Source organism: Drosophila guanche, unplaced genomic scaffold (assembly GCF_900245975.1).
Source record: "Drosophila guanche unplaced genomic scaffold, DGUA_6, whole genome shotgun sequence".
NCBI classification, from domain to species: Eukaryota; Metazoa; Arthropoda; class Insecta; order Diptera; family Drosophilidae; genus Drosophila; species Drosophila guanche.
In genome coordinates, this window is record NW_022995753.1 from 3,467,412 (window position 1) to 3,480,005 (window position 12,594).

Below are 12,594 nucleotides of genomic sequence, written 5' to 3' on the forward strand. Positions count from 1 at the left end.
TTTAAAGATAAATATAAATAAAAAAAAAAAAAAAATAAATAAAATTGTATTTGTGGTTTTTTTTTTTTGTGGGGGGTGGGGGGGGGGGGGGGGGGGGGGGGGGGGGGGAGTATCTCGCTCACGAAACCAGTTAACCCAGATCGAATCTGTTAATGTGTGTGTGTGCGCGAGTATGGCTAAATACAATCATCACTTGTGTATTTCTTTTTGTTTTCTTCTTCTGTTAACGACTATCAGTACTTTAACCTGCTATGTATGTATGTATAGACTGCAATATATGTATGTACATGCATACATATATGTAATATGTTGGTATATATGTATGTATATGGTATAAAGTTACTTTTTTTTACTTTATTTTGATTCATTCTGCTTATCGGCTACACGTACACGTACACATACATACATATATATTTCTTCTCTTGTTGCAATGCAAATTTTCATATCTTAAATAAAAAAAATTTTTCTTCTCTCATGGGATTCCCGCTTTAGCTGTTTTTCTGATTATTATTATTGTTACATTCACGTGTGGGTGTGTGTGTGTAAGTGTGTCTATCGCGAGTACGTAAAATGCGGTTCACAGCTGTACGTCTTGGGTGGGGGGTCTTGGATTTATACTAATGATTAGCTATATGAAACGCACTGTAACTGTTGAGTATACAATCTCTCTTGCTCTCCCTCTTTCTTATGACTAGATGCGCTTCGATACACTCCAGTCCCTAAAACTAGCAACGCGCACACACAGCAAATGGAAAAAATGGACTTAGGGGCTGGGCCAGGCTGCAGCGATTGCAGCACTTAACGGTTTAGTTACCGCCTCGAAAACATGCAATAATAATGAAAACAAACAAAAATAATAATTAACAAACATTTTACATGTACAAAAAAAAAAGAATGATTAAAATGCGTTCATCATGAAACATTTGGCAGTCGAAGAGGCACCCGCGAAATGACTACGCTGGTTCGCTGGTTCGGGGTGCCTCTCATTTCGATTCATGATGCGATTGGTAATGGTAATGGTTTCTACATATATATATGTATGTACATATAGCATCTATATCAGTGAGCGGCACTGGTCACTGCTGGATCTATAATTATAGATGAATGTATATGGCGGATCTCTTGTTGTGGCTGCTGCTTGGAGCTGCTTGTGATGTCTGTCCAATGTCTGGCTTGGTGGGTGTGCATGTTGATGAGTTGCCAAGTCTAAACCGCATCTGGTTCGGCTGACTCCGCAGCTGCTGCCTCTGCAGTTGTCGCCTCTGTGGGCGAGGCATTTGTGCTGGTGCATTGACTGGCATACTTGCAGGACTCAGTCAGGCACTTGCATCCCAGTGTGGAGCGATGCTCTGTCCGCCAAAACTTCTCACCGTAGTCGTAGCTGTTTAGACAGAAAAAACAAAACTTAGAGCGTTCTCAGAGACAGAGACAGAGAGAGAGAACAATTATCTCACCAGATTTCTTCGCCGGCATCGATGTCGCGGCACGCGAAGAAGGCAATCTTGGGGAAGCGATAGTCCTGATGCTCGTAAAAGACGCGCACGGCCAGCACATTGGGCTCGCAGGAGTGATTGAAGAAGCGGGTCACGTTGCCATAGTAATTGGCATCGATGCAGTGCCCATGCCCCAGGTCGAAGTAGTAGCTGTCGTCGGTGCGGCGATCTGCCTCTGGGGCGGTCAGTATCTCCCCCGTGTAGCATGCCACAAAGGTACCTTTAGGGACATTGGCCAGTGCACGCACGCCCCAGCCTTTGGCCGGATCCTCACACTCGACGATCTGCAGCGGCGTTCTCGTGCCGTTCTGTACCACGCGATTCTTGCACGACAACTAAAGGCAAAGAGAATGCATAATGAGGACAGGCTCGAGAGAGTTTAGAGAGCGGCGACAGAGCTCACCTGATTGCAGCCGCAGACATCATTGCACTCAAAGATCACCGCCGGGTCGTCGTAGTTGAAGTCGGAGGTGAGGCGACTCTCGGCCGTGTACCAGTTCTGCGAGGAGGCGCCATTGCACTGGCACTGATCGCTGCTGCAGCTGTCCAGGCAGGAGCAGATGCGCATCTGGGAGACGCGACGATCGATCTGCACAGAATTCTGCTGAATGATGCAGTTGGTGATGTACCGAAAGTCGGGCCACATCAGCGTGTCCGCCTCATCCTCGTTCTCCGACATTGTCAGCTCATTGCGCACCGCCTGAATGGGCCGCGCCTCCCGTCCGTTCGAGGCATCCGCACACACGACCAGGGTGCGCAGGCCCAAGGGTCGAAAGCTGCGCATTTGCATGTTGAAGCCAACGGTGCGGCCGCACTCAGACTCCTCGTTGGGTATGCAATCGAAGGGCAGCTGTTCGGCCTTGTTCTTCACCATCAAGTCAGCTCCATTGGCGATGAGAGCTATGCACATTCGGGTCACCGAATGACGACAGGCAATATGGCTATGAGGGTATTGGTTCGTTTCGTTAATCTCTTCCACCTGCTGGGGGAGTGGGTTGGGGATGAGACTTACAGCGGTGTATCGCCCTCCACATTCTGAACATTGCAGTCGGCACCTGCCTGCAGCAGCACCGTGATCGTGTCCAGGCCATTATTGTGCAGCGTTGACCAATGCAGCACCGTGTTGTTGTCGTTGTCGCAGATATTCGGATCAGCTCCTTGGTTCAGCAGCAAACTGTGGGGATTATTATGCATTCAATTATGACGAGGGGACAACTGCCTGACTGCCACTTACCTCACAATGTCCGTGTGTCCGAGCTCAGCGGCCCAGACCATGGCCGTCCAGCCGCCCTCGTCCTGTGCATCGATGAAGCTCAGAAAGTTGGTAATGTTCCGTGAGGCCTTGTAGCTGTCCACGATCAGCTGCGTGGCCTCCACGCTGCCCAGCTTGGCAGCAATATGTAGACTCGTCTTGCCATCGGGCCCCTGCCAAAGCAGAGATTTCAATTAAAGGCAAGAGGCAGAGGCAAAAGCATTACCTTGATGGCAACATCGGCACCGCATTGCAGGAAGAGATTGAGCATGTCGCACTTCTCGTTCATCACCGCACACATCAGGGCCGTTCGCAGTTCGCTGTCGACAATGTTGACAAAGTCCTGGGAGCTGGCACCCTTGCAGAGCAGCAGATAGGCCATCTGTAGGGTGCCCGAGTGGGCCACCAGATGCAGGCAGGTGCCATTCAAGAACTCCCGTATCGGTGTTAGCACATTAAAGTCCGCAGCTGTACGAGAAGGAAGATGTTTACTCGCAGCCAGAGGCACAGTGGACAGTGTGAAACTCACCTAGAATCTCGGCCACACGCTCCAGATCATCGTTCTGCACCGCATAGTACATGTCGCGGGAGGTGAACTCTGTGGTCACGCGACCGCTAGCCGATACAACGTGTCCACGCAGCACCACATTCATCACCGAGTCGGGTATTAGCTGCTCGAAATTGATGGTTTGACTTTGGCTCCCCGAGCTGGCTGCCTTTGCGCCGCGCGGCGTTCCGTTCGCTTTGGATCCAGAGGTGGAGGATGCTGATGCCCTGCCCTTGGGCTTGGCGCTGGCATTGGGCACCTTGCCGGGTCCAGCAAACTGCGCCAAATGCGAGGAGGTTGTCAGCTTGGCCGGTTTGCTGCAAGAAAGGTTAAAGATTAACCCTGGACTGCCTCCACTCGGACCTGATCCACTCACATCTTGTACTTTTGGGTGGCCAGAAAGACGGGCAGAGTCTGGCACTTCATGGTCACCGTGGAGGTGCGCTCGGGAGTGTCCAACCCGCAGTGCGGGCACTTCAACACCAACATGGGGCTGCTGAACTTGCTGCCGACAGACCCTGATCTCGATCCGCCCGGCTGCTGCTGCTGCCGCTGTTGGTCATCGTAGGGACTGTTGAGGATGAAGCGCTGAGCGCAGTCCGGATGAAAGAAATGCTGCTGCTTGCACAGCACAAACTTTCCCTGAAATGTTAATGTGAATTCGATTAGCAAAAGGAATGGGATTAGGCGCATGGATTTTTGCCTCTCACCTGCGTGCAGAAGATGCCGCAGCCGGCGCAGCAGTTGTGGGCATGAAGGCGCTTCTTGTGCTCATCGCAGAGGATCATGTAGCCCACCCGCTGGCTGGGACGTAGCAAGTTGTGCACCTCGGCAGGCAGCTCGTTGCAGCAACCGATCTTCTGCTCGTCCACATTGTCAATGGCACAGCAGTAGGAGGAGTCCGGTGCATTTCGCGCATAGTACTGAGAGCTCTTCTGGCACAGACAGAGGCACTTGGTCAGTGCCAGCTTGGAGGTTGTGGGAATGCCATCAGCACCAGCATCGTCCAAGGATCCGGCCGGCACATCTGCCAGAATGGATCTGTTTAATGAGTGAAGCTGTTCAGCATCCAGCGCTGCCGATCTTCCTGCTGCCTGTGACTGTCCCGCTCCAACTCCAGCTGCAGCTCCTCCACGAACGGCCACGCGGCGTGTCAACTTCGCTGTGGCCTGGGGTGGATGCTGTGATTTCAATGAAGGAGCCATCGCTGCCGCTGCTGCAGCGGCTGCTGCTGAGGTCGTGGGCTGTTGCTCCTTGGCGGCGGCATTGCGGAGACGCAAAGTGACACTTGGCTTGCCCACCTGCACACGGGTGGTGGGCACAAACTCGTTGTCCGTGTTGGAGCTATCGTTGTCGGAGGCCTCCTCGCTGTTGTTGCGCTTCAGGCCGAGATGCTTCAGATGCTTCTCCTTCTGCTTGGCCAGCTTTCGCTGCTGCTTCTTGTTCAGTTTGCGCTCCTCCGGGGAGCGGTTAGCGGTCAGTCGGGCTGCCTTGATGTCGCAGAGGAACTGATCGACATCCGGGCTGGGCTTCACGCGGCTCTTGGCCAGCAGGGCCGCTCCTGAGTTCTCAATGTCGCGCAGGGACTTGGAGAAGAGACGCTTCTTGATGGCACTCGTCCCGGCCGGATGCTGTCCCCCATCGAATCCGCTGCCATCCGACTTGTCGCTCTTCTGACGCGACGTGGAGGAATTGGATCCGCCGCCACCGCCTCCTCCTCCGCTACCAGACGGCTGCGGCGTCTCGAAATGGGAGTCACCCTCAGCTGCTGTCTCCCAGTGGGTCATGCGCTCGATGTGCTTCGTCTCGAACTCACAGCGCAGCTCATCATTTTCGAGGATTTTCGGCGTGGGCTTGATCCGTCGCTTGGAGCGCTTCGGCAGCTGAACATCGCTAGAAGCCATTCCCATGCCTCCCCCATGGGCCGTCTGCACGGTCCGTTTGTTCCCATTTATCAGGGGCAGAGACGTGCTGGAGTTGCCGCTTCCCGATGCCAATGCCGATGCTGAGGTGTGGGGTTCCGTCTTGGCTACCGGCGGTATCTTGGCCTTCCGTCCGCGCTTTTTCGGCGGCGTCTTCTCGTCCAGCACAGCGGCAGCTGCGGCGGCGGCGCCACCCGCAATGCCAACCAGCTCTGGCAGCAGCAGTTCGGACGTCGCGGGCAGAGCCTCTGTCTTGACCTCGTCCCAGGCGGGACCGTCCGCGGGATGGCGATTGCCCAGGCGGACACTGCGTCGCATCCGCTTGGCATCACCGCTTGGAGCAGCCGTTTCCCCTGCCTCCTCCTGCTCCGTCTTCACTGCCACTAGCTCGGCCAGCGGCTGATCCTGCTGCTCCTCGGGCAGCCTTCGCTTGCGGCCAGGCGGCTTCCGCTCGACGACTGGCTCCTCCATGAGTGGCGGCGTCTCGCTGACTGCAGCTGGAGCAGCATCCGACTCGGCATCTGTTTTGATTTTCTTTGCACGACCTCGTCCCCGCTTGGGTGCTGGCGGGGATCTGGTACTGGTCACGCCGCTACTGGAGGTGGCATCCTCCATTTGTGGAGGCTTCTCTGGCTCCTTCTTCACATTGCTCACCTCGCTGCTCTCCTCCAGAGTTGAGCTGAGCTCCTGGACATTCGGCGCAGCATCTGTCTCCGCCACTGGCTCAGCCTGTGGCTCGTCAGGGATTGCAGGGGTTGCAGCAGTGGCAGTGGCACTGGCACTGCTGGGGATGTGGCTATCCGTGGGTCGAGGTGTACGACGCGAGCGCCGCGCACTGCCAGGTGAAATTTGTTCCTGCAAAAAGGGATGTGGATAAGAAAAATGACTCTTTTAATCCCAATTCATTTGGAGCACGTACTTAACTAGGAGTCTAGGAGTCTAGGGAGGGGGAATGGTTGCACCTTTATGGTTACCACGGTAACGACTCCAGAGCCAAACAGACAAGTAAGGGTCAGGGAATGCATAGGTATGTACATATGTATGTACAGAAGTATGGATAATACTACTTTAAAGCATTTTAGATTCTGTGTTAATCTGTGGACATCGAAATCTCTTCAGATTGAAGCCAAATCAATCAGTTCCTATGCGAATACATACACTAATACATACATACGTACCACATGCCTACATACATATCTTAGCTGCCTTATTGCTGTGCTGATCCCGTAATTTACATACACTTTTTCCATCATCACTTTGCTGTGCTGCGATCGAAGAGCTTTAAGCTCGCTGACCCGTTGTGGTAATGCTTTCATTTTTGCTTGCATCGGACAGTTGTTGGAGCTCCCCTGATAACGCAACAATCCAATCAGATACACAGACAGACAAACACACACACAGTTGCACCCCCCTCATCATTTACTACTCCTAAGTTTTGGAATAACGGTTAGCCCCCACACCCAGCTCTCTCGCACTTCCTGTTGCACCTGATGGCAGCAGCTTGATGGCTACCCACCACGATGGCAAATCCCATCGATGAAATCACCGTAAAACGGAAAGTGAATCAAATAAATGGAACGGAGAGCGCACCAGTCTGAGGCTCAGGTTTGAGGAACACACCACACAGCACACACATAAACGCACACGTACACACATACACGGATACGTACATTTTTATCAGCACTCGTTGCTGCTGCTGGTGGTTCTGCTGTTGCTTCTGCCGCCTGGTCGCTGCTGCTGTTGCTGCCAGCAGTGGCAGCATTCATCAAATTCGAATCTGTTGCGTCAGCGCAGCAGTCGACGTCAACGCTAATGCTGGCAGAATTGACAACAAGTGGAGCCGGAACCGGAGTCTGAATCGGAGATGATGCTGTGACTGTATCTGTAACCGAAGCTGCTGTTTGTGATGGGGATTCTGCTGCAGCTTCGGCTGTCGCTGCTGCTCCTGATGATTCTTCGAGTTCCTTCTGCTTTGGTACCGCTTTTGCCCGCCGCTCTGGCATAAGTAGATCCCTCTCCTTTGCCACCTCAGTCTTGATGCCTTCCGTATCCATCTTCCCCGTGCTACCAGGCTCCCTTTCCACTTTTACCGTAATTGGGCTGACGTCGGCCACCCCACTGCTTGTTGCCTCTTCTGTTGTGGCTGCAGCGTTGTCATCGCTGCCATTGGCGGGCGGTGCCTGCCCTGCAGCTGCCGCCTCTCCACCAGCGTTTGCATTCCCGATGCACTTCTCTTCGGCAATGCGTTCGTCGTTGATACATTTCACTTCGGCATTGCGCTCGTCGCCGACGTCGTCGCACTCGGCTGACGAAGCTGCTTTGGCGGGAGCTGTGTTGGGTATCTGTTTCTCCTCTTCTTCAGGTTTACCTGCTGCTGCTTCTGCTGCAGCTTCTGTCTCTGCCTCTGCTTGTGGCTCTGCCGCTGTTTCGCTTTCTGACTCCTTCTGTCCTTCTGTTGCTGTCTCTTCCTCCTCTTCTTTAGCTGGCTCATCCTGCACTGCTGACACTTTTGATTCATTCTGCAGGCGGTCTTCAGGTGTTGCCGCTGCTGCAGCCTCCGCCGCTGCAGCTTCTTCCTCCTCCAGCTTCACGGCCGCGGCATCAACCACATCCGCCAGCAGTTCCTTGATGTTTTCCTCAATATCCTCTGTCGGAACCAGTTCCGCTGCTCCTTTCTTCTCCTTGGACAGTGTCTCCTCCTCTGGGTTACTCTTCTGCTTGGCTTGCTCCTCCGCTTCCGCGTCCGCCTCTGCCTTCCCCGCCTCCGCTTGCACCTCCTCGCAGGCGCGGCTCTGCTTCTTCTCCTTGTCCTTGCAGGCAAACTGATTGTTGGCCAGATTGCGCCACTTTAGCGTCTTGTCTTCGGCAAGGTCCAGATTGAGCAGCGTGCCCCCCTCTGCGGTGCTGGTGGCGCAGTCGCTGTTAAAAGTACTGGACATGCTGTTGAGCAGCTCCACAAAGTCCGTCATCTTCAAGGGCAAATGTGGAGCAGACTCCACCTCTTCCGTGTCCCCCCTCTTTGAAGATTTTGCCCCCCGTCGTTGAATTTTACGTTCCTTCTCCCTATTCGTTCTTCACTTTGATTATTTTTCAGTAAATTTATGTTCTCCGCTTTTGAATACAAATGGTGCGGCTATTTTTGCTGTTGCAAAATATGAAATCGGAATCAATATTAATTTTCACCACTCAGCCTTCGGCAGCAGCAGCGACACGGGCAGCGCCACTTCGCATAGCCTCCCTGCGAATGGTAGCCTACCAGGCTACCAGGCGAAGAGAAGCCATCATCATCACCATCACCATAGTATTAACATCGTCGAATCGACATCCACATCAATATGCTACTTGGGGGTGTGCTGGTGTGGCCTGGCAGGCTTCTCCAGCGATAAGATTGCCTTTGGCTCTGGCGCTGGCGATGGCGCTGCCTCTGCCAATGCTTTTGCTTTTGCTCCGAGGTGAACCGAACGCGAAGCCGAACCGAGCAGAGCAGCGCGACGCGACGCAACGTGACGCGAGCAGAGCTGTCGAATTTATCTACTTTGCCATCGCCTCAAGAGCTTACCAAGATTTTTTTAGTGTTTAATTTTCATCACATACGGGAGCACATTCCGAACAAAACGCAATACAAATTGCACTGAAAATAAAATTATAGTCGGTGGGACTTGCCCTCCTTCTTTTTATCCACCCGCCACCACAATGGAGTGAAAAACCAACAACAAATAAACAACGTCAACCGAGGCAGAGACGCGGACGTAGACCGAGAGCGAGGCGAGGCGAGCGCAGACGTTGGCGGTGACTGCGTTTTGGTGGACAAATGCCACAGTTAGCTTTTAAAGCGCGAGGGACATGATGGGTGGTGTAGGGGGGAAAGCACGCGACGTGTTTTAATCGTTCACTACATAAATTAAGGTTCAGCCTTCGAATTATATTTATTGAAAATCTTTTAGTTTTTCCAACACTTTGGGAGAAAGACTGTTTTGTGTAGAAATCGCTATGCTGATTAGCTCACGTTGATTTTTTTCTCTTCTCTTGTGTGCTGGTGCTGCTGCTGCTGCTGCTTGTGCTGGTGCTGCTGCTGGTTTGACACTACTGCTGCTATTTCAACAGAGTACTGCTCTGTTGGAGCTCAGTTACAACATGAATATGACTTTGATTTATAATTTTCTGCTGAAATTGTTCAATGCTCTCGAACAACAACAACATGCTCTACCACCTAGCGGTCTTGCTTCCGTTCCTTAGTGATGCAGATTTTCTCTGCTTGGATTTTACTACCACATATCGACAGTGACGGCGACGGCGACTGAGACAATCAATTCGCGAAACTCACACTATTAACCCATCAATGGCCACTTGTCTCGCTTTCGATTTCAGCTATTTCGATAATTTGTCTGCCACATTGAAGCACAATTAAAATAATTATTAAAAAATTATAAAGAAAAGCACTCACTCAAACACACACACACACGCAAGCACGCACTCACACGAACGAACACACTCCCACCGACAGAGAGACGCACGCACGCACACGAACAAACACTCCCACCACTCACAAGTGTGACCGCGGACTTATCGATAGAATATACCATGTGACCCTCAAAATATAACGAAATATACCTTCTCATTTCCAAAACATACCGTAAATAAACTGAATCCTTAATGGATTTCCTCGATTTTGAAATTCTATTTAATGTTATCAGCAAGTTAGGACTCTCGGCACTAAAACTATAATTTTATTCGGATCATCAATGAATTCTCCAGAAGATTGGCTAGTTTTTGGGAATTCCTTTTATTTGATTGCTTGCAAAATAAGATTCAAACGAAAAGAGTCAATGAGAAAAAAAGCATAATAAGTAAGTGGGAATGAATGTTACGGCTTTTGACTACTTGTTGCTTGTTCTTTGTATACTCTTTTTCCGTTAAATTTTGTTAAAATTAAGTTTTCCAAGCTGCTTTTAATATAACTAGTGACTTTGTCTTAGAATTACATGTCCTTAATCTTATGTTTTGGAAAATATTTGAAGATCCCGAAACCTTTCGCATTGTGTAGAGCCTGAGATTTCAAACATTTTCTTAATTCTCTAGAACCATTTTCCCCGAGGGCAGAAGAATGTTGGGAAATAGCTACTCACTTTTCAAAACATCACAAATTTGAATGTCGCCAACGGTAAGAAACTTAAATGGCTCCGCCAAGCTACAACAATACAAGGTGCGGCCATCCCATCCCGCTCTTCGGTGGCTGAAGACGTATCCAACGTGCACAGCTATCGATATATCGATGGCGGATACCAAAACTGGTATTTTCTGCGAGTGCTGATGGTAGGATGTCTGTGAGGCGTTAGTGAATTTCATTGCGTTTTGTCACAGTTTCGTCGCAGCCCAATTATAAAAACCCAGAAAACAATTATTATTGGCTGTTTTCGTTGATATAAATTCACTTTACATCCACATGCCACAATCGCACACTTGACCATACGCGAACCAATAAACAGCACAAACACCCACGCCCACACACAAACAAAATCACAAACACAAGGTACGGGGAAAAACAAGAGAATGTCAGAAGATGCGCATGCGCGGCCGCAGATTGCTTCCAATTGTTTTGTCGCTGCTCATCATCGTTCTGCTGTGCATTAGCTACATTTCAAATCACCTGCGCGACTCCGCCTCATCCTCCGTGCCCCCCGACAGAGATGAGTTCCTGCTCCAGCTGCCCGACGAAACAACAACGGCGCCCAGGCTGCGTCCTCCGGCCGGACCTCTGTTAAACCTAACCGACTTTGACTATCTGCTGGCAAGCGATGTGTGTCGCCTCGCGGACAAGGAGCTTCTGGGTGAGTGTTGCAGCCTCTCGGCGTCGTCTCAGATTGTGTCATCTCGTGTCTATTCTCGTCTATAGCTGTGCTCATTGTCACCTCGTATGCGGGCCACGACTCGCTGCGCGCCGCCCACCGCCAGGCCATAACACAGAGCAAGCTGGCCGAGATGGGGTTGCAGCGGGTGTTCCTGCTGGCAGCCCTGCCGCCCAGAGAGCGCTTCCTCACTCAGGCGCAGGTGATCAACGAGCAGGCCCGCTTTGGGGACCTGCTGCAGGGGAACTTCATTGAAGACTACCGCAATCTGAGCTACAAGCATGTGATGGGGCTGCGCTGGGCTGCTGGCGAGTGCAAGGGACGCACCAAGTTTATCATCAAGCTGGACGATGACATTATCTACGATGTCTTTCACTTGCGTCGCTACCTGGAGTCTCTGGAGGTAGGGCAGCCCATGCTGGCCACCTCGAGCACGCTGCTGGCCGGCTATGTGCTGGACGCAAAGCCGCCCATCCGCCTGCAGGCCAACAAGTGGTACGTGACGCAGCAGGAGTACCAACAGCCCCTCTACCCGGACTACCTCTCCGGCTGGCTGTACATCACCAACGTGGCAACTGCCAGCCGACTCGTGGAGGAAGCGGATCGGGTGCCCATTTTCTGGATCGACGATACGTGGGTGACGGGGGTGCTGCGTGCCCGTTTGGGCATTCCACTCGAGCGCCACAACGACTGGTACTCGGCCAATTCGGAGTTTCTCGACTGCTGTGTGCGTGACCTCAAGCAGCACAGCTTCGAGTGCGAGTACTCCGTGGGGCCCAACGGGGGTCAAGCTAAGCTGCTCGTCGAGTTCCTGCATCACGTGGAGAAGTGCTACTTCGACGAGTGCACCAAGAGACCGGTGGGCAAGTCCCTCAAGGATACCTGCGTGGCGGCGGCCAAGGTTCACGTCCCCGAACACGGCCTACCCCAAGTGAAGCCTCTCAAGCTGAGATGACCTCCGTCCGATGCACTGGCGACTGCTGGTTGCGCTGACCAATTGTATCCAATTTCAATTGTATCGAATGGTGTCCCTGGTGTCCGGGATATCCTCACGCAACACTCGATGTAGTTTTTAACTTAAGTTAAGGATCGCAATATCATCCACGTACCTCCACGTCTATTAGTTTAGTTAGGATTCTTCTGAGCGCAAATTCTAGCTCAGCAGCCAGCGAATCAGTCTCTCAACATCTCTGGTGAGTGAATTGGAGAGGCAGCCTATCCAAGCACTATCCATTCCATAGTGGATTTCGGAGCATCCAATATCCTAATATTATTGACGTACAAACCCACTTAATATGCTTATGTACTGTCCGTCCCCTAACCGTAGACTTTAAATCTTTGCAAAGCCGGTAAAATCATGATAATAAAAATGAATGAATAAGGAACCTTTTATAATGAAACTGGTGATTATTCTCTTAGGCGGGCCATATGCATGGAAAAAAAAACATTTACGAAAGCATCATATTGGACGTTTCGACGCGAAAAGATGGATCTTTGCAAGATAATTTATATATTTTCTGTTTTTTCGGCGAAT

At 51.5% G+C, this 12,594-nt stretch overlaps 2 protein-coding genes across 2 annotated transcripts; one reads left to right on the forward strand and one right to left on the reverse strand.

Annotated features, from left to right (window-relative positions):
• Positions 1-357: 357 nt before the first annotated feature.
• Positions 358-8,356, reverse strand: LOC117588308. Its single transcript, XM_034279496.1, has 10 exons — positions 6,885-8,356; positions 4,003-6,069; positions 3,669-3,934; positions 3,275-3,609; positions 2,972-3,213; positions 2,728-2,918; positions 2,506-2,667; positions 1,897-2,434; positions 1,455-1,828; positions 358-1,381 (listed from the first exon to the last, which is right to left on the reverse strand). Exons 1-10 carry the CDS (start codon positions 8,181-8,183, stop codon positions 1,207-1,209), a joined length of 5,649 nt encoding a protein of 1,882 aa, XP_034135387.1. The 5' UTR covers positions 8,184-8,356; the 3' UTR covers positions 358-1,206.
• Positions 8,357-10,535: 2,179 nt separating this feature from the next.
• On the forward strand, positions 10,536-12,456 carry LOC117588550 (beta-1,3-galactosyltransferase brn). The gene is made up of 2 exons (XM_034279931.1): positions 10,536-11,042; positions 11,108-12,456. Exons 1-2 carry the CDS (start codon positions 10,775-10,777, stop codon positions 12,013-12,015), a joined length of 1,176 nt encoding a protein of 391 aa, XP_034135822.1. The 5' UTR covers positions 10,536-10,774; the 3' UTR covers positions 12,016-12,456.
• The last annotated feature ends 138 nt before the right edge of the window (positions 12,457-12,594 follow it).

What these genes read in the sequence shown, in the direction of transcription:
- LOC117588308 (XM_034279496.1), bottom strand. Translation starts at nt 8,183, where the DNA reads ATGACGGACTTTGTGGAGCTGCTCAACAGCATGTCCAGTACTTTTAAC. An exon ending in GCGTGTGGCCGAGATTCTAG is followed by an intron (nt 3,214 to 3,274) that starts GTGAGTTTCACA and finishes CTTCTCGTACAG; the next exon opens with CTGCGGACTTTAATGTGCTA. An exon ending in GATGCCGGCGAAGAAATCTG is followed by an intron (nt 1,382 to 1,454) that starts GTGAGATAATTG and finishes CTGTCTAAACAG; the next exon opens with CTACGACTACGGTGAGAAGT.
- LOC117588550 (XM_034279931.1), top strand. Translation starts at nt 10,775, where the DNA reads ATGCGCATGCGCGGCCGCAGATTGCTTCCAATTGTTTTGTCGCTGCTC. An exon ending in CGCGGACAAGGAGCTTCTGG is followed by an intron (nt 11,043 to 11,107) that starts GTGAGTGTTGCA and finishes TCTCGTCTATAG; the next exon opens with CTGTGCTCATTGTCACCTCG.